At 35.8% G+C, this 21857-nt stretch overlaps 1 protein-coding gene across 1 annotated transcript in view; it reads right to left on the minus strand.

Moving 5' to 3' along the window:
• Positions 1 to 21857, minus strand: part of UBE3C (ubiquitin protein ligase E3C) — an 84265-nt gene that overhangs the window by 43561 nt on the left and 18847 nt on the right. The window contains exons 6-13 of the mRNA XM_082014791.1: positions 19625 to 19782; positions 17471 to 17624; positions 16450 to 16670; positions 16021 to 16175; positions 13031 to 13218; positions 5622 to 5708; positions 4762 to 4919; positions 3972 to 4204 (exon numbers count right to left, since the gene is read on the minus strand). Of these exons, the coding sequence (XP_081870917.1) occupies positions 3972 to 4204; positions 4762 to 4919; positions 5622 to 5708; positions 13031 to 13218; positions 16021 to 16175; positions 16450 to 16670; positions 17471 to 17624; positions 19625 to 19782 (1354 nt within the window). The remainder of the gene's footprint in view (positions 1 to 3971; positions 4205 to 4761; positions 4920 to 5621; positions 5709 to 13030; positions 13219 to 16020; positions 16176 to 16449; positions 16671 to 17470; positions 17625 to 19624; positions 19783 to 21857) is intronic.

Genomic DNA, 21857 nt, shown 5'->3' on the forward strand with positions numbered 1-21857 from the left:
TTAGTGTTTTCAAAGCTGGCTAGAGAAAAAAGGTGACCTCATCCAGAAGTAGTTAACAATTTATCAGATAAACCCTCAAAGTTCTTGTCTCTATTAAAACAGATGCTTATGTGACTGTCAGTTGTTTATATTGTACAGTAAACCCTACCATAAGATTGTTTAAAGCGTCCAACATACCAGATTCAGAAAGTAAAATCACTCCTGAGAAGGGCATACCCCAAACATGCCTGAAAGCAGACTGCAAGATAACCATTTCCAGAAAAAAGATGGTTACCAAATAAAGAAGCACAAAAAACACCTGCAGTCCTAAAATTATATGTGTGGTATGGCTGGCTGTAATTTTCATTTAATATGCACATATGTAATTTATTATCATAATGTTATTTACAAATTAAAATGTGTTCAGTAAAAGCCCTTTAGTGCGTTAAGTTAGTAAGCCCTTTTCCAACAGGAGGCATAAGCATTTACCTGAAAACCACCTAGTAACTGTGGTTAACAAATTTTTGCTTGCCAGCTGAACCACAGCGGGTGATGATGCAAACACCCATACTTCACCCAACCATAAACATATTAGCTTAAACCACTATGTTTAATTCATTTTTATTGACAAAGAATTCAAATGATGAAAGGTAATCTGTCATTATTGAAACCATACAGTCAGAAAATGAGAAAACTGAATAGATAACTAGTTTATGCACATCTTCATAACAAAATTGGAAGGCTGAGAAAAATGCTTAATATGGTCACTAGAGTGTCTTTGCAATTTTAATATTTTTCTTGGCAGTTTCCTCCAATCCAGAAAAAAAAAAAAAGTAGAGGTATCAAGCTAACAACTACTCCATCTCAATAGTCATACATGCCTTCTCTCCAAAGCAGAACCAACTTGCCCAACACTACATAAAACATAATTAAGTGGAATCAATAGAATATTAAATTACTAGCCTAAAAAGACATTATCACTGCTACAATGAACAGCCATCTGTTTTGCAACTAAGAACTACAGCACTTGAAAAATGAATAGAAAAAACATACACAAAGCTTTTCTGAAGTAATCTTGCTAAAAGACAGTCTTAATGGGCAGGTGTCAAGAGTAACAAAGACTTTAATAGGCCTTCTAAAGGATTCTGTGCCTAGATACGGCACAAAAGACCTTTTAAGATCTAGTTTGTAAAGTCTTGAACAAAGACAGAACAAAGAATGCTGTTAAGGGAACTGTCTGATTACACAGGAATTTTCATCACCTTGCCCTTATAAAATTCAGTGCAGGCTAGATGAGTCACTGAAGCTCTGTGGTCCCATTACCACTATACATAACAGAAATATAAAAAAAAGGAGGGGGGGGCAGAAAATTATCCACGTGAAGACCATGATAATAAAATATTTTACAAGCAGTTAAAGAATCCTTAAAGGAAGCTGAATCAAATTAGGTGAGATTGGAGTCCCTTCTACATACTGAATGGATAATGAGAACACGAGTAATCTAAATTCAGGAATCCTTTGTAAAAATTTTTAGAAGTATGTATTTTATTGAAAGGAAAGACTCAAATAAATAAATAATATGAAAATGGGGATTTCTTCCCAATAAAGCACAAAAGTGCAAGCAACATTCAAAACTTAAATTGAGCAAAATTAGCAGCTTAATTTCATAGGATTAACTCAAAATAGTGAAATAATTCTTTTATTTGACAAAATCCATTTTCATGAACTCATAACTTAAGTCCTTCTATGGAATCTGTAACAGTTGACTACACTATTCAGTATTATACCAAGCAAAAAAAGGGGGATTCTGCTGAATAAAGACAATTTCACATGTAAATCTTGCCAAAGACCTCCAGTCTGTTAGCAGATACACACATCATTGTCAGCAGTCTCACTGTTTTCAGATTTACCATTACCTTGCAGAAGTAACCTACAGTTGCGTGTATATATATATACACAGGAATATATGTCATTACACACCCGTAGCAAGGAAAATAAGCAAAACAGTGTGAAAAATTAAAAGAAAAAAGATAAATTAAAAGCATAGATGACAGGGAAGGAATGTGCCTTTTTCTCTGCAGGCAGCTTACAAAAGCTTTAGCAACGATAAATCTCTCATATATCTGACATAGCATAAAAGAAAGAAAAGCATTTTCTACTTAAATTTATGATTATCTACTTTAGCTTTGTTCTAATGATTTGGAAGAAGATATTGCTGCCTGCTTACTGGCAAGCAGCTATTTTGAAGTTGCCCTCAGTGTTGTGTACAGTAGTCTTCTTGATGAGATGAACCTTAGCTGTGTTGAATTTTGATCTGTAACACTGTATTTCTGAAGGAGGGAAGCTTTGTTATTAGCTACTTTCTTCGGCAGAACCAGAGCCTTCGAGATACCCTCAAGATTTACATTGGTAATTCAGCTAATGGATGCCAGCCCTAGCTCCCGAAAACAGTAAGGGTACGCTGAATTTAAACAGTTCCACTTCGAGATTAATTCCCGACTGCCAAAGTGAGACAAAGTAACTCGGGATTTTACAGTTTTCTGATTGACAGCAAAGTATGATCAAATTCACCTGAAATGTAAGCAGCTTATAAGAAGATTGATTAAATATGACAAACTAAAGACCAAAAAAGAGAATATGGCATGATATAAACTGCATATGTAAAAATACCCCTAGCATGCCGTCCTCCTTAGAAAAATAAGACATATTGAGGTTTTCACTTCTGACCTTTAAATCGAAAGTTTATTTGGCAATTTAAAGACAAGTAATTAAATTAAATTGTGCAAACATATATTAGATCAATCTGTGCAAATTACAAATTCAGTGGTGCATTAGGACTGTATTCAATGCAATCAAAACATTATCAGTTACTCTCACCGCTATTAATGCTTATGCTCGTAAGTGAAATGTGTTGTAAAATCAGGCAGAATAGGCTGGATAGAGGCTATCTTAGACTTGTAGAATGAATAAGCATTCCTTAATTAGCCCATCAGGTTAAGTGCAAGCCTTAATGGGCCTTTCCTAAAGTCTAGCATGACATCTTTCTCCAAACATGGCCAAGAAGAAAGTTCCATTAGCAATATTAATACAAGCTTAGTTGATCATTTTCATTCAATTAACTTCTTTCAATTAAATAGATAGCTTGACAAAAGCAGTGATAAAAGACCTGAAGGGACAGCTGATGACTCGAACTGAACATTAGTGTGCGAGAGGTCGCCAGTATTAAACAGACTGTAAATCCAGCATTCAATTTGGAAAATGCATTTCTTCTGCTCCCACTTCTTTAATGAGCAATTTTAGCTGACTAGATGTGTTTGCTGCAGAATTTTCATGACAAGTCAAGCACTCCTTTTTTTCGGCAACAGTTATATTACATTTTTTCCTGCCAACATTTCCAGCTTCTCTTAACTCATGTCTTAGATCGGATGCCATGGATAAAACTAGCAGAAATACATTGGTAGGTATCCAGAAAGAACATACATTAAGGTTACATTTGCTAAGCTGGATTCACCATCCATTAGTATTCCAGCAAACCCAAAAGACGTGGTACCAACATATTTTAGTAGATCACCAACAAAACCAATACAGCATGGTACCTATTTAATGAAGCCTAGAGGCATATCAAATACAGAAGTACTTGAGTAATTGTATGAGTCAGAATTTCACACCTGCATAAAGCTATAATGACACAGTTAAGTACCTTGCTGAATGGGAGTCCAAGTTAAAACCTATATATAGTAACTTTATTTTATAAACAGAGTAAGCAAGTTAAATTAAGAGTTGCCAGAAGCAAAAAAATGTTACAGTTATCTGAATTTAATTAAATTAAAGTTTAGCATATACGCCAAAAAGCAACCCTCCCAAATCCATATTCCTTGTAACAGCTGTGTTAAAAGTATAATTAGAGGAGGGAAAAAAAAAGTAATTTCATATCTTCAGCAGAAGTCTGAAAAATTTTATTTAAATATGTTCTGAAAATTGACACAATTTACCTTGAATAACTGAATCCACCTTTTTTGTTCCGTCTGTATACATTGCTGCATTTCCGTATTTTTCGTTACTCCAACACTTCTAAATGCTGCAATATATTCCTCACGAACCTCTGGTTTTGTTTCTGGGTAAGCCAACTTTATGATTCCTAAACATGCGTCTCGAAGGCAGCGTGATAATATTACAAGCTCTTCTAGTGTAAAAGGCATCATTGATGATTGTCTTTGACCTACAACTACATAAAACAGAAGTTTATTTCTCCTTAAATCACTTTTTCTTAATCACTTTGTTATTTAAAAACCACTTATTTCATTGCAACTTTAATATTCCTACACAAAATCTAAAGGTAGAGAAAAGAAACCTCACCCAAAAAGAGACCGAGTAGACATTTATGAAGGTTATCAGCTCTTGTAATTGTTTGCAGTCACAATGATTCTAATCACAATATTCTCTTATTCTCTTTTGTGATTCCTGCTATGTTAATCAGTCCAGAACAACTTCACTCTCTTCACTAACTCATTAAAAATCATCATGATTAAGCACTTCCATATCAGACCTGTAAAGCTAGAGTTCCCTAGGTGCAGACCATCTTTTTTTTTTTTTTCTCCTCTTTTCCTTAAATGCAATCGCCATGAAAGAGACAGCTGACAGCTGAGTGCTCAGGGGACTATCAGCAAGTCAGCCCAGAAGAGCCTTCCCCACAGATGTCAGCAAATCATTGCCCAGGGAAATTTGTAGCCTTACACAAAAACATTTTGCAAAGCACTGCTATTTAATATGCTTGGAACTCACCTTCTATTGGATCACCAAAGAATTCATTATCATGAATAGAAATAAGTGAGTGACTAAACAAAGAACTAAAAAGGTAGAAGAGAGGGATAATTCGACTAGAGTCTTCTAAAGACATTGGAGAGCCTCTTGAAATCACTTGAAGGAGTGGCACCATAGACCTTAAAATACAAAATGCAAAATTAAGGAGATGGTTAATTAAATACTCTAAAATTAACTTCAGCATTCTAGTAAAAATATTTAGTAGTAGTTCCTATGGCAAAATAAGGACGGTGCTCTCAGTTAAATACCTATTTCCCATTCTTGCAAAATAAGGTTACTCTTTGTAAGTTTTTGTCACTACAGTATCTCAGTGTCTTGATAATATATAAACTTTGGCATTAACTATTAACTATGCTATTACTAGTATTGCAGATACTTACTGGTTTAGAACAGAGGCATGAAGCAGAGAGTAACTAATCTGCATGTCAGCACGGAACGAATCTGTAGGCCCAATGCTTCAGTTCCTGGGAATATGTTTCTACCACCATCAGTTTCCGGACTAGTCAAAGTATATGAGAGAAAACTCATACACTTCAGATGAAGTACTTGGGGTTTCGGTGCTTGTTATATTGATGCTAGTAAGCACTTCAAAAACTACAAAACATCCACCTTATTTTAAATAAAGATTTATTTACCTGTAGTTATTTACAATCCAAGATTTTCCTCAGTTTTATGAAACCGTAGGAGCTAAGAAACCATTACAGTTTTGTTTTTAATCATCTTCCACAAGCACTGTCATACCACTAATTGTCTCATTCTCTTTTCACTAGATACGCTCTATTTTAACGAAGACTCGGTTTTAGAAATGGTATAATACATACCCTGTAATCATTCGTGTAGTCATTGAAGATATCAAATACCAAAGATGCCTCAGGAATCTGGCATTGAAGGCTAAACTATAAAGAAGCCTGCAAGAGGAAGTTCAAATAAATTGTGTCTTCCAAAATACTGTATTCACAAAACACAACGCTTCTGTAAGAACTTTTCTGTCAAGCATTTCTCAAACATTAACAATTTAAATTTTTTTTTCAAGGTGGAGGTTCTTAATCTAATCAAATCAGGTGAAAGCCCCAAAAGCTGAAAAACAAGCATACAAATCCTTAGAGCCAAAATACAGAGTTTTCATTAACTCAGCAACAAACCACACAATATAAACCCAAGTTTGCATTATTCCACAGAATTGAACACACATTAATAAAAATAACACACACACACTGAGTAATTTATCTGGGATTTTTTAAAATTCTAATATAGAAAATCACACCAACTTGTTAACAGGTCATTTCTGTGGTTCTTCTGACATTAACGTTAAAGATTTTAATCTACTTTTCACAAAAATTGCTACCTTTGTTAAATTACGCTTGAAGCAACTATTGATTTAAAATTATGTAGAAATTTTACTGGTAGATTCTGCACAGCAGATATAAATATAACATCATCAGTGGAACAATGTCTGTCAGGACAGCAATCCATACACATATACTAACCCATCTGTAGACAGAAAATGGTTTATACACCTGTAAAAATAAATGTGTATGTTCACATGTCAGTTACATGCAGGACTGACTTTAAGCATATTATATCAGACATGATTATGGCATGATCAACTTTTTTGAAAAATGAGGGGGGGGAAAAAAAAAAACCTTCCTGGAATTAAAAAGTCTCCCCCGCCTATCTTTTTCCCTGCAGGAAACAACATATGTGATAAAGATAATTTGAAATAATTAATGTCTTCTAGGAAACCAAGCAGGATTTGACTGACTGAACTGCCAGTTTTTAGATCTTGAAGAACTATATTCAGTCAGTTATCCTAAATGCTACTTTCCTAGGTCTCCTAATTACAATCAGAATAAGTAAGGCAAAACAGATACTCGGGTCCACATCTCCTCTCAGAGGTCAAAAGCCTCATAATATCAAAATTCCCTGTGACCATGCATACAAGAGGTAGGATGCTCAGAAATGGGAGCAGAGAGGGTAGACTAGCTGCTGCCCGAAAAAAAGCAGTATTTATGAGGGACCACATGGATAAATTAAAATTTGCCAGATGGCAAAAGGAAAGGAAGCACATGTTTTATTAAGGAAAAAAGTAAAATATCAGTAAACACTTAAAAACATTTGAGACTAGTTTAAGTGGCAATTTATTTAAAGACATAAAAAAAAAACCCACCCACAAGAAAACCTACACAGCCGCTCAGAAATACTGCATAGTGCCATATGCCTCTGGGTCCTCGCTTACTGGCTGCTGAAGCCCTGTGGGCTCTTTTTGCTGCCTTCACTGAAGTACAGCCTCTCATGCATCCACACAGCTAGTCCCTTCTTCAGGCTCTCAATTCACGTGCATTCACCAAAAGCCAGTTGCACAGACAAGGAACGGTGCGAGGATAAAGCAGCATGAAGAAGGGCAGAACTCTTCACTAAAGAGAAGGGATAGAGTTTCACAGGTACGGCGAGTTTTGGAAATAGAACAGGGGCACGCAGAAGCAGCGGAAATGAAATACAAGCAACCTCTGGTTTGTGGTATGTCTTTGCTAAATATCACCCCGCTTGTTTCAAAAACTTTGGATTTTAAATACATAGATCAGCACCTTTTAAAAGAGTTGGGAGCTTCGCATATTCCAGAGAAGTTGCATGTTGGTAATCATTACTAAGTTTGAGTCAAATTTGAAGCAACTGCAGCTAACACCAGTTTAAGGTAAGTTTTACTGTAAAATTAAGTTCTGCTTTAAATGTGTGTAATTTTGGAAACAATTCAACCTGAATTTGATACATGGGAATTCTACTTCCTTCTAAAAATCATATTATTTTGACATTTGGGTGGAAATTAGCATTATCAGGTGAGGAAGGGCTGCTTATATCTAGCTAATTTAGAATTTGGATTTGTATTTTAATGTTTAAATGTCTGAATAATAGCTCAGATTTCTTTGTTTCTGAAATGAGAAATTTCCTCACTGACCTTCAGTTTTCAGCCTCATATTTGAAATCAAATGTAATTTGGCACAGTGTCATTAGGTCTCGTAGGGCTTCCAAGTAAAAACTTGTTAATTTTACAATCATCCCTGGAAATTATGTTATAGTTTTAGCAGAAATTAACAAACATTATGGACACTGAACCTATCATAATGTAATTCATTTTTTCATTCTAGCAGTATTCAGCAATAATGAAGGGAAAAAAAGGACAAACCTTAAGAGCTTATAATAATAACCTTTGTCTAAGTTTTAGCCATTTTTATTCCATATCCGTGATTCAGACAGTCAATTGTAGCAACTGCTATATTTCATGGCCCGATTCCAGAAATGCTGAATGTATTCAACTTTCACATTTCCCTTCCCTGAAAATCTGGTTAAATAAGAAAACGCAAGTTTGGTAGAAGATGTTATCATACAGCCTGTTTTGTCAATATGAAATACCTATGAAATATGAAGCAGATGAATTCATCAAGTCTAAAATTTCCATACTGTTTCCAGAAAATAAACATGAAAATGCAAACTAAATGCAGAACAGTGAATTAGGCTTTGCATTACAAGAATCTTACATCACTAGATTCCCCTAAAATATAATCCATTGCTAAAGGAATGACAGCAGAAACAACCTACACTACCTTCCCGCTCCAAGTATAGAAATGGGCTTTTAAAGTAGAAGATAACAATGGGATCAAACAAAACAAACCACCACAATGTAAGGATGGCCTTGGAAAGTTGTATCTCTGCAAAAGTTCAAGAAATCGGCTGTACTAAAAATTTTCAAAATTTGTGGCCTCACATTAAAAAAAAAGCCTAAAAAAATTTAAATTAAAAAGTAAAAAACAAAAACTTTTTGAGAATTAAAACAGATCAAGATCTACCTCATTCGGTCTTTTGCTTTGGCAAGAGAAAAGATGTGCATCTGCTAAAAACCAGCATTTCCAGATACAACGACATCAACATTGAAATCACACAGTGCAAGATAATAATTTCTACCCTGGAGACAAAGCATTATCAATTCACAAAATTTAGAGATCCGTTAATATAAAGCTTGAGTGTCCATACAATCTTGATCACTTTTTTCTTTAAAGAAAAAAAATAAACACACACACAAACACTAGAAATAAAAAAGATTAGACATTATTTCTTTTTTATGTAAATTTTTATAATCTAACTCGGGTGTTTCATTTTCAATATTTGTACTATTCTAAAAACAAACCAAGCAGATAGTTTAACCCTGAGTTTTTACCCCTACCATCTGGCGGTTCTTCATTTTCTTGAAAAATCTCACTGAATACCAACTTCCTTATTATGGTATCATTATACATGGTTTTATATAATGGATTCATTAATAGATTTTCTGTAAAGTTCAATATTCAGATTTAGCACTGTAGTTTGGGAGAAGAACCACTTCTTAACTATCAGAAAGGATAAGCCCCTTTCAAGTGGAAAAACGAACACTGTCTCAGCCACAGGCTATGATAAGAGTTGAATTCACTCCAGTGATTTCTGTTAAGTATCCATTTTAACCATACCAAATTAAATTATCTGCTTCCAAAAGTAAGTACATAACAACCGTTTATTTAGAACCTTGTTTCTCTCCGTAGGTATCATGTCCACAAAGGCCACATGATTTATGTGTACTTGCCAGAACAGTATTTTGGGCACCTCTGGTTTAAAAAAAAAGTGTCAAAATTCCTCCTGCGCAATGGGACAGATTAAATGACCCATTAAGCTTAATTTAGCTGAGGCACCACTACAAGTTAATTAGGTAAAGGCAAGATTTTCAGTCTAGGTCATAAATTGAGCCCAGTTTCCCACTGAGACCATTTAAGTTAATGAAGAGAATACACTAGAATGAGAGGAGTTCATAGAGTCTGCGAAAGGTCACTGCTGCCAGGGCAGCGGATTTTGACACTTCAGAACTGCAAGGTGTCACAGGTATGATACAGCATATGCAAAGCCATCGTTAAATGAACTACACCGCTCTTTTAGGATGCTTTATGCTTCTGCCTCTCTTCATATTGGATCAAGAATGTAAAGTAAAGCTTAAAAATATGTAAGAACTGTAAGAACTGTAATAACTTCATATACAATAATTCTGGTTTTAAGAAAAATACAACAGCGTAAGAACATTCCCTAAGAATTACTAAAATAGCCTCACATTAAGCCTAAGTATCTTCAGCACATGTATGAAGACAGGCCGCTCATATTACACCAGAATGTCAGTTTTCCAAACAATTTTCAACCACCGGTTAAGATTAGTAATGTTATGTTAATTAAATAGTAGTAATATACAGTCATTACAAAACTGTTAAACCAAGATTAGCAATTACTCTGGGGCACTGATCAGACCGCTGATCGTGACTGAAGTCCCAGTACAATAGTTTCCATCACTATTTAATATTAAGCCATAGTAATGACCTGAAACAGAATGTTTTTTGCACAAGCAGAATTTACTAGTTAACGTATAGTTTTTATGAACAGAGGTCTTGCAAATCTCTTCATAATGAGAACTATACTCCAAGACCTATGTTGTTGGGTTTTTTTTTTTAATAACTGTATTCCATAATACATATCAACTTCACAGTGAAAAGATGAAAGCACTACTGCTCTGAAAACAAGTGCAATTCTCAATGACTTCATTACAATCAGGATTTTATTCCACACCTCTCATCTGGCTTACTGAACACTAGCTGCAGCTAGGTTCTTCCAGTCTTGTGGTCTTTTTCTTTAATTGGGCTTGATCACACCTTTCCAGTACTTACTCAGAATTTATCAAAATTCCTTACAACTAATCAAAAGCAATGTGTTTTTCCATTAATCCACCTTTGGATCCACCACTCTCTGTAGAGAATCTAGAGGCTTTGCTCCTTCTGTTCAAAATTACATTGTACTTTCAGGTTAACTTGTTCCATTCTTTCTTGGTCTCGTGTTGCAAAACCAAAGAAACTACTGAGCTAATGCAGCAACACCAGTGTTCCTACCACCACATAACATCATCATCAGTCAAATCAAAGGTGTACTGAGAAGTCACAGGAAGAAAAAGCATTCAGCTTTACCAGAGTGATGTAAGTCTATAGTATGAGTCTCTCTTGTCAAGAAAGAAGAAAGCCTCCGAACTATTAAAACAATACAAAGACATTTGTTTCCTCCCTTCCAAAGCCTATGTTAACTTTAGTCTAACTTTCTTTACAGTTACTGAAAAGTTATTTTCAGTTATTACTAGCTTTATTTAGCATCCCTCTTTGCAGATTTGCAGCCTTTGTTTTTAATCATCATTATTTTCTATTACAGTTGTAAATGCTGTTAAATAAGCAAAGTCTTTGTAAAAACCTTTCCTACCTTTCAAGTGATTTGACCCAGTATGTTTCCAAACAGAAAATAAAAGAGTATTTTTGAGCTCTCAGGATAGATAAATACTTTTAAATACATTATTTCTGCTTACGTATTTCTAGTTTAATTAAACTAGATACACTTTACTGTCATGTAAAAGTTAGTTTCAAAACAAAGGAAGCATCTTTCAAAAGGCTAGCATTAAATTTGACAGAATCATCTGTGCAATAAAAAAATCATCAGGCAATTAAAAAAAGTGGAAATTAATGACAAAATGGCACAAAGTTTACTACCTTTAAAATAAGTATCAAATGTCCTTTGAAAAACACTCAAAAACGATGTTTAGAATAGGTGCTTGGTAACTTCGGCCAGGTCTAAAATGCACTGAGAATAGGACAAAAGATTGACACATCCTATAGCACGATGATGCCTGCCAAACCCAGCAGTTACAATTGATTTGGACATCTGAACTAGTAACTAAACATCTACTTTAATTTACCAAATACCCATATGAATTAACTTCATTTTGACCATGAAAGTAATTCCACTGGTATTACTGACACAAATCTTAGTATCTCTACTACTTATTTCTAAAATTGGTACATTCAACTATTTTGGAGCTATTCAAAAGTTAAAATTTGTAAATTGCTTTCCATTATAAAATGCTGAGTAGAGCTTCCATAGCTCCTGAATATATCCAATGTGTAACTAGCTTATTATCACAAATAACTGCAAAGAACCAATACAGCTTCTTAGAGGAAATAGATGCCATACTCATACAATTAAAGTTCTGTGTGACTTCTTTATTCATTAAACACCCTTTTCCACACAATTCACCAGCAAACCTCAAGTCAAAGCAGTGATGCATTTAAACTCGGTAATTACTATCCAAGGCAACGTACTACTTGCAACAACAAAGCAAGCATACTAATTCAACTGCTGCTATGATCTTCAGGTCTCACATCCTGCTCTAATGCAATTAGTCTACAAAGAACTAATTACCCTAATCGAGCAATCACAGTTTCACTGACATCTTACTTCCTCTAACAGCTATAAACACCATTGGGCAAAGATAGCACCTAATTAGTTTTCTGTATCACTGTTTACAATGCAGTTTGAATTGATTACGTTTACAACATTCCCTAAATACCTACTTTACTACCAGCAACTACATACTTATTCAAAACTACTTGCACCAGAACAGTGTTAATACCTATGGGTCTTAGTCCGATGATAAAAAGGTCAAAAATCTTTTTCCTTTGTTACTGACATTTGTGGTTTGCAGTCTGTGTAAAGGAATGCTGTACAAATGAACAAGACACTTATCTCCATCTCAGGTGCCAGAGCCCTTGCCAAACAACAACAGTGATTTTCAATACTTACGAATCATTTTAGTTTGTAGCAAGAGTTACTTTGGCTATGTATTATAGGAGGTAGAAAACAAGTTTCTTTCAGTGCTCAGCCAGCCAGAGAGACTGTGGAATCCATATCACCGAAAGTTTTAAGAACAAGCTAGACAAATTTCTGTTAGAACGACACTTAACACTGCCTCTGAGCCATGGGGAGGATAAACTCCTTTCAAGAATCTTTGCAATCCCTATTTGTGTGTGATTTTCTGACCACAAACACTACCTGTTCCATAGTATGCTATCACCACATTGAGAACAAGCTTATTTGCAATTCCTGAAACAAGCCAAAACCTTACACTTTCAGATGCAGTGATTACTCAGAGAGCACAATGAACAAGAACAAAAATAAGAACCAGAACGGATCCACTCTCTGGTTTGCCTGGAATTATTTTTTAAATTCTGAAATTCTTATTTATTTCAGCTGATCATAAAAGAAAACACAGAAAAAACCCACAGGGTATTTAGAACATAATAAAACTAATTTTAGATGCACTACGGTTCAACATCACTATTATTATACTTGCCTGACTTTTGGCACCATCATTCGGTGTTGTACCATTAGCGTGTGGCAGATCGATGCCATCAGAGTAAAGACCTCTTCACTAGCTGAATCCCTCCAAACCATATTCAGTAGAGTGTTTGTCTGCTGCTTTGTATCCAATTTCTTTAGACACTCCTCAGTTATGTACTGCACTGATATTCTCCCATCACCCTACAAACATATCAAAGAAAAATCTTAAGTCTTTCTAATGATCAAATATCCCCTTTCTAAAAAAACTAATAATACTTCAGAATTTTACTAGAACATAACGTTTTCTTGTAAAATAATTAAAACATAAGCACATATGCATATCCCAGCAGCATTCTTAAAAGTGTAAGACCCAAGAGCCTTAAATCCCTAGGTAGCCAACTGTTGGGTATCACTCTTTTCACTTAGGCCCATGGGAAAGACTCCCTTTAATGTAAGCATGTTCTGCAACACTTGGATAGAGTAAGGCAAGATTATTTACTGGCAGAAAATATGCAAATAGTTATCTCTTCCCCACTGACATCAGTCAGCGTGGGACATGAAAACCAGAAATGGATGTCTAGTATAAGTTCTTTCACAAACAGTATTTTCACATTCATAATCCCTGGGTTAACAAAGAACAACAAACTTGGGTGGCTAATACACATTTGGGTAGTACCCAAATAGTAGTATTGGTAGTACCCATACAAGAAGCATATGAAGAGGAATGCTTTCTCTTGGCATAGAACTGAGTGGAGCTCAACCTTTCCTTTTCCTTTTTTCCTCTCTTTGTCTTGCCCCCAACAGAGCAAAGCAGTCTGGCTCATTGAAGGACACAAGTTACCCAATTACGAATTTTTAAGAAAGAGGGGTACCTCACCCTTTTTGGTAAGATAGGCATGCATGAACATATGGAATCCATAAAAACCTCACAGGATAAACAGACAAAAAACATATTGCAATAAATAGTATTATATATTAAAACCTCTTCAGAGCAGATTTTCTCTAATTTACAAGTTATTGTAAGTTACCTGTGAACAGAAATTTATGCATTGTTTTTACTTAACCACCTCTTAAACATCACCAACATCTCTAAGCCCCAAACAGAATGTGACAGTATTTGCATCACATACAGTGTGTGCATGGCTGGCAAATTAAGTATTTTATTCACACTATCTTGGTAAAGATTTGGGGGTAACGATAACACACTGCATCTAAAAATGCACAAGTAAAAGGCTGCATGTTTTCCCCAGCAGCATGGCTCTTTGTAAGAGGATGCTCTCAATATCAAGGTCTTAAAAATGGTGAAGTTTAGTAAGGCCAAGTGCCGGGTCCTGCACTTCGGCCACAACAACCCCATGCAATGCTACAGGCTTGGGGAGGAGTGGCTGGAGAGTTGCCCAGCAGAAAGGGACCTGGGGGTGTTGGTTGACAGCCGGCTGAATATGAGCCGGCAGTGTGCCCAGGTGGCCAAGAAGGACGCTAGTGTGGCCAGCAGGAGTAGGGAAGTGATTGTGCCCCTGTACTCGGCACTGGTGAGGCCGCACCTCAAATCCTGTGCTCAGTTTTGGGCCCCTCACTACAAGAAGGATGCTGAGGTGCTCAAGCGTGTCCAGAGAAGGGCAACGAAGATGGTGAGGGGTCTGGAGCACAAGTCTTATGAGGAGCGGCTGAGGGAACTGGGGTTGTTCAGTCTGGAGAAGAGGAGGCTGAGGGGAGACCTTATCGCTCTCTACAACTACCTGAAAAGGGGTTGTGGTGAGGTGGGTGTTGGTCTCTTCTCCCAAGTAACTAGTGATAGGACGAGAGGAAATGGCCTCAAGTTGCGCCAGGGGAGGTTTTAGATTGGATATTAGGAAAAATTTCTTCACCGAGAGGGTGGTCAAGCATTGGAACAGGCTGCCCAGGGAGGTGGTGGAGTCACCATCTCTGGAAGTGTTGAAAAAACGTGTGGATGTGGCACTTCAAGACATGGTTTAGGGGACATGGTGGCGCTGGATTAATGGTTGGACTTGATGATCTTGAAGGTCCTTTCCAACCTTAGCGATTCTGTAATTCTCTATCCTTCAGACATGTAGGTCACCTTACATGAAACATAAGTAGGCATTACAGAAACAGCATCTCTTAGAATAACTGGTACACTTTTGCTTTCAACACTTAACCAAGAAAATGCCAGGAAGTCTGCGAGTGCCTGAGACACACAGAAATCCAGAATCCCCAGCTCAGTGTGGGAAGGCAAAATAATCTGAGACTTGGGGTTTTTTTAATGAGCCCTAAATATGGTCAAATTTCACATATCCCACAAGGAAAGACTGAACACTGTGTAAGTCCTTTGAATAGTAGTGTCTTTTGAGAGATTATATAATGTCCAGCATGAAACTGTTGAATTTACATCTCTCTGATTTTGGTTGTTCAAAGCCTTCATCTGAGTGTTAGGAGGTTAAAATCAGCATGGATTCATTTCACTGGTGGAAGTCTAAAACAGACTCTATACATTATTATAGAAATCAGGCCTTCCACCTTTGAGGGCTTTCAAAGTAGTGGATATATTTAAATACAGAGCTAATTCCACAGGGTAAAGACTGTAGTTGAACTAGTAATATTTCCATGAGGAAAAAAAAGTGAAAATACTAAGTTGGAAGATCAGACAGGTATGTTTCATGATATCTTGGCATCATCATGGATTTAAAGAATACAGACAGTAATACAGTCTGTAAAATACAAATTTAAAGAAGAGAAGTTTAAACTTTTTTTGTTAAATAAAAGCTCTGTCCTTCAGTAGACATACTACCTGTACTTTTAAGATTTCTTATTACAGTAAGGGTTTTGTTTTTAATGTAAGCAACCAGTTCCATTTGCTTACGGTGAGCAGCCATCTCTTTTTAAGAAGTAAACATGTTCCCGTCTACACGTAGCTACTCCGGACTTAGGGTGATCATGTTTTTGCCTGCATTTGCTGCTGCTGCTATAATACAAATTCATTCAAAGAAATTCTGTACTACTTACTGGTGTAGTTGTCATTTTACTGATCTCTTCATCCTCATCTTCAGAATCACTGTTTGTATCTTGACAATTTGTACCAGCAGTAGACACAGGCAGCTGAGACAGAAAAGTTTGAAGTACCCTTAAATACACAAGAAGTCCTTCCTCTGAGAGGGATCCTATAGCACATACAGAGAAACAAAAAATCATTAGCCAGATACTATAAAATATATTTTACCAGAAATACCTGATCAAAACATATTATGCCAAATTGTCCCAAATTAAGCATATTCTTAATTGAAAAGGGTGAGAATAGCTAATAAAAAACAGATCTCTCCAATACTTGTATGCACAAACTGTCCTTTTTACTTGACAATGAACCACATTGTGGAAATACGTAATATATTAACTCACATAGGAAAAAACAATGAATTGGTCATTCAGCTTTCTCACCCAAATATGTTTCTCCAACTGTTAAGACAAAGTAAAAAAGCCATGGGGCTTGATCACTTCTTCTTGAACATCCACTTTCTGCTAATAATAGTGCATTCAGAAAGAGTTCGTATGGGAAAATGGTCTGCACATCAGCAAGAGCTGGAATGACGAAATGGAATATCTGATCTGTAAAAGGTGCTGCCAGAAACTCCTCTGTGAAGGCTGCAAAAATCTGCTGCCTGAAATGAAGAAAAACTGTATTTAAAGAAAACATAAGCAAAATTTCCCCCACTTACATCCATGGAATAATAGATCAATTTGCAAGTTTGAACAAGTCCATCAAGAAGATTGCAGACACACTCCATTAATCTTGTGCTAATCAAATTTCTCATATTTCTCAAAAATTAAATTCTTATACTACAACCTTTTCCTGATGATCTTACATGTAATTTTATCCTTTAAACTCTTCATTAACTCTCAGAAAACTATTCTGTAAATTCATTGTTTATAATCTTGAAATAAAAAATAAATTTTAAATGCATAATTAGTCTTTTTTTCCACAAAAACACTACTTTAACACAAAACAGTATCACACGTGATAGAATCAGTTTGATTTTTGTTCCATCTTTCTACATACCTGACTCTTTCTCCTTGTAAGCTATGACTTAGTTATTTCTCTCCATAAAACCTCAGCTCCTCTGTCACGGTTCTTTTTAACTTTAAAATTCGCTTCAACTGCCCTTAGCTGCATCTCTGCTGTCATGTAAGTTCTTCCATACCTATGTTCCTACGTACTGTGATACCTGCTACTCTCTGTGCTCAGTTTATTGTAGCCATCAGCATTTTATTGCCTTTTTCTTAAACACACCTGAAACTGCATTGTTTCATTGATGTACAGCATTACCAAAAAATCATTATTATTGCAAATAAATCAAATTGCACTGAAAGAACAGCTAAACACACAACAACAAACTGTGCACCTCTGACTGTAACAAATTAACTATAAAGTATGCAAATGTCTAATAATATCTTTATTTACCTTGCACCTTCTGGACAGGAGCTATATGTAAAGTGCAATGGCTTCAGAACATTCTCCAGAAGTATTTTTGCAATAGGGACGCGAAAAACATCAGAATACTCAATACTCGAGGGAAGCTTATTGTTAATTAACAAATAAAGAGACTTGTAGTAGCCTGCAAAAAGAAATATCACTTTTTAAATACAGTATTATTTTTTTTCTTTTCTGTAAAAAAAAACCCCTCATTCACTTCACGTTTTTAACTTGAAAAATACTTTACAGTTCATTGCATGAAGCTTCACTCAGGAAGACATTTTACAATAGTCAAAGTCACATTCACATAACTAACACGATATACCAGCAACCTCTTTGGAAACATCACTCTATAGAGTCATAGATAGATAACTGCATTCAGGGTCAGTTTGATATTGATTCTAATCACGTTTTTCACAGTTGTCCTTCCATGGTTTCAGAAATGATGAATTTTCCCCTCTACTCCAAAACATGACTGTATCATACAAGTAAGCGTCCTGTTGGCAGAACATCTCAATTCTATAAACACCTTGCTTTAGCAAGCTGAAGAACACAATTACTGTTCCCAAAAGAGGGACCTCTCAGACAGTAATAAAATGCATTACCACCCAAGCCATAAAGACACATGTAGAGGGTAATCTATTTTTGTCTCACTAAAGTACAAATGGAATCATGCAATTTCCTCCTTCTTAAACCAGCTTCCCCTTGCTCAATGAAGTCCTATACTAAAATGCAAGTTCCACTACAACAGGAACCACTGTAAATGCATAAACAGTGTCGCATCATTGAGTGGTCCAATCCAAGACCCTTTGTCGGGGGCTACCTAACTTGACATACAATGCAGCAAGTGGAAGTCATCATAAGCGAGTAACTTAGCAACACTGACAAGACACACATAGAAGACAAATGACATGCCAAAACTTACACTAATTAATAAAAGCTGTTTACAGATTCTTTACAACTTAACCATCGTGATTAGGGAGACAGAATATTTGTAGTTGCACGCAACCGCTTTGTTTTAAGCGATCAGAAAGCTGAATCTTTTTTGCTAAAATTTATGATCTAAAATTTTTATAAGCTTTTATGTATCAGCTGTGAGGACTGAGTAATACACTAAAAGAATAAATAGAAAAGTATTTTGGAAGATATACTTATCATATATTAAGCAATGAGACAAACACAAATATTTCTACAGTTCCAGTAATGCCTAGGCAAATAAAGTCAGCCTGCTACAGTAAGTCATTTTTTTGCCTCATAGTGACTTCAACATGTATTAGTTAAAGCCAAACCCTTAGTAATAGGATAAGACAGCCTAGTCCACTGAATGCACTTTAAAACTTAAAAACATCGAATTATCCCAACAATTAACTAACAAATTGGAAGGTCCTGTTTTTATGTTTTATACCAATGAAGCTGGATCAGAGATGTTTATTTCATAATGTTTTTGTCTTTTTTCACCATCCACAAGTCTTGCAAACTCAAGCTACAGTATCAGAAAGCCAAATTAATTTTTTCACACAATCCCAGAGTAATATGTTTTGTCTCAAAGAAACTTTAATTTTGGTGATAACTACACAATACACTAACTTGCAGTATGTTTGCACAGGTGTAACTGATTGCAGTTTAGCAAACAGTTTTGCTGATAATGGTACAAGGGAAAGAAAAGCTAATCACTGTCTCTTTGCTAAGGTGTCTGTAGTGTTAGGATGAAACTGTAACACCAATTTACAATAATAATGAATGCTAGTAGTTACAGCAAACAGTTTTGCAAAGCAATGCCCAACTTTTACAGAACTAAAGCTTCCATCTGCCACAGTGCGTGTCCATGCCTGTGTGTAAACAACTACTGAATAAAACTTCGGTTAGGTAATATCCACCAACTCTCAATATCTGTGGTAAAAGTCTGTGTAAGTAACTTTGTAGAATATTCAATTTATAAACAGAATTTCCGAAGTAATTTCTCAAGCAGTTATCTCATTACAAGCAAAATATCCATTTAATGTATAGGTTAGCGTATGCCGCACTTAATTCATAGTGTCTGTGGTAAAGGCAAAATGTGATTAAACAACATGGTGTTCAGGTATTACACATTCTGTTTGATTTTTTAGTATTTCACAGAACTTCTAGTTCCTAGATACTCACCTTTTTGAATCATGTAGTGCAAAATTTGTTCAATTAATGATGTCACATAGTTGACATCTTGTAAAACAGGCAAATACGTATTCTCAGATGAAAATACCTCAAGCATTCTCATAGGAAGTGCAACATTCAGACTGTCATCGTTGCAATTTTGCAATAGCCTATAAACGATATTAGATCAAAATTATTTAACAAGATATTTCTCTTATTTCACAGGCATATGCACACTGATTTAAAATAAAACTACAAAAAAACCTTTTCACGTTCACCTTAAACTAACTTATTTCTACTTGGTTTCCAAGTGTTCTCAGTAGTTTAGCTACATCTTATTGCTGGCACCTTTGTAGTAATAATTCCTGATTTTAGGGTTTCTATGAATATGGCACACTCTCTTTAAATTCTACTGAATTCTTGCTTTCAATGACTTGACAGTTTGGAGACCTAGTGCATAAACTAGAAGAGAAGCAAAGAATAATACATGTTTTTCAGACATGTATTACTACCCATATTAAAAATGGAAGTCATGAAAGCTCCAGAGCAATATGGTCTGGGAACAAGCACTGGGCAACATCATACATTTAACTAAAACAGTATGTCCTTGATTATAAACTGAAGTATTAAAAATACATCCATCCCCATACTTTTAGCAAATTACTTATGAAACATCTAGCAGTAACCACAGAAACTGTGAAGACTAAGAGCCTGTTTAGAATTAAAAGGATTTGTTAGTAAGAGATGTATATAGGCATAGCTGCCCTAACAATGTGCTCTCTTCCCCAGCCATTCGGAATGACGGGACCTATCAGCAAAAATTCTGACACCATAGCTAAGACACAGAATCATAGACTCTTTGGGTTGGAAGGGACCTTTTAAGGTCACCTAGTCCAACACCCCTGCAGTAAGCAGAGACATCTTCAACTACAACAGGTTGCTCAGAGCCTCGTCCAGCCTGACCTGGAATGTTTCCAGGGATGGGGCATCTACCATCTCTCTGGGCAACCTGTGCCAGGGTTTCACCACCCTCACTGCAAATTACATTTACATTTCACTAAATAGAAAAAAAGATACTCTGACAAGACCACCTTTTTTACAGATGTAGCTGCAACCAAACTACAATTTTTTGCTATAATACACAGTCACCTTTTTTTCCATAGCTTCAAAAGCTACAGCTTCTCATGAATCTGAACTTGTCCCAGGGAAATGCATTTTTGGCTACCTGTCCCACTGCTCACTCTCTGGGCTTTTGCAGAAAATGGAAGTAGCTTAGAAAGCAAGTATAGACACCCAACATCATGCTGGCAAGGTAAAGTTAAGACAAGCTTCTTTCTCCATTCTCCCTATACGTATAGGCAGGGACAGCTCTTCCACTCCTTTCGTTTTCCCACATCACCCAGACAGGAAGGGACCGTGGGAATACTAACAGAGCTGCATTTACAAAACCAGTTTCAACTGTAGTGAAAATGTACAATTCAATCCAGTGACACCACAGCTGTGTTCCACTGTACATGGACTTTGAAGCCTACCACTCAAGTCTTCTTTAGTTATCTGGTGTTACTGTTTATTATACATGCAGTATACACAATTAGAAGAACACAAGGTTCAGTGACTTGAAAGAAATAATTTTCTATAAAAGCTTCAACATTGAAAGGAAAAAAAATATTTTAAATCTCTGGAGAGTATAACTGATTCCTATTTATTGATAAGAGCAAATATATTGTTTTCTAAACTAGGCTTTAGCCACCAGCTATTCAAGTCACCTTGATAGATTTACCTTCCTGTGATCCTCCCAGGATCCTCCCACTACAAATAATAAATGTACTGCTGAAACCAGTAATGTAACTGCTTAACATGCCTTAAATTCAAAGTAAAGTGTGAGGAAAGGCATCTTAAATAATAGTAGTTTTAAAACAAAATATATCTAAAGCATATCCTTGGAACACTAGTCTAACTCGGATAATACTTTCTAATCACTATCAGTTCACAAGGAAACATTCTGGTTTCCACAAATATTGCTAACAATATTGCTATATGCACAGTTAAGAACATACTTAAGCCTATCCCTATGCAGGGCATCCCTTAAGCACATGTTGAACTTGGAAGTCAATGGAGCTTAAGAAGCTCCTTCTTACACAGGGACAAGTATCCCACACCATGGCCTACATATATATTTAACATAAACAGTCCTCTCTATAAAATAAATTTACATTTAATACTTCACCTGCTGCAAAAAGAAAAA

The sequence above is a fragment of the Phaethon aethereus genome (genome assembly GCF_964289735.1).
Source record: "Phaethon aethereus genome assembly, chromosome: 2".
NCBI classification, from domain to species: domain Eukaryota; kingdom Metazoa; phylum Chordata; class Aves; order Phaethontiformes; family Phaethontidae; genus Phaethon; species Phaethon aethereus.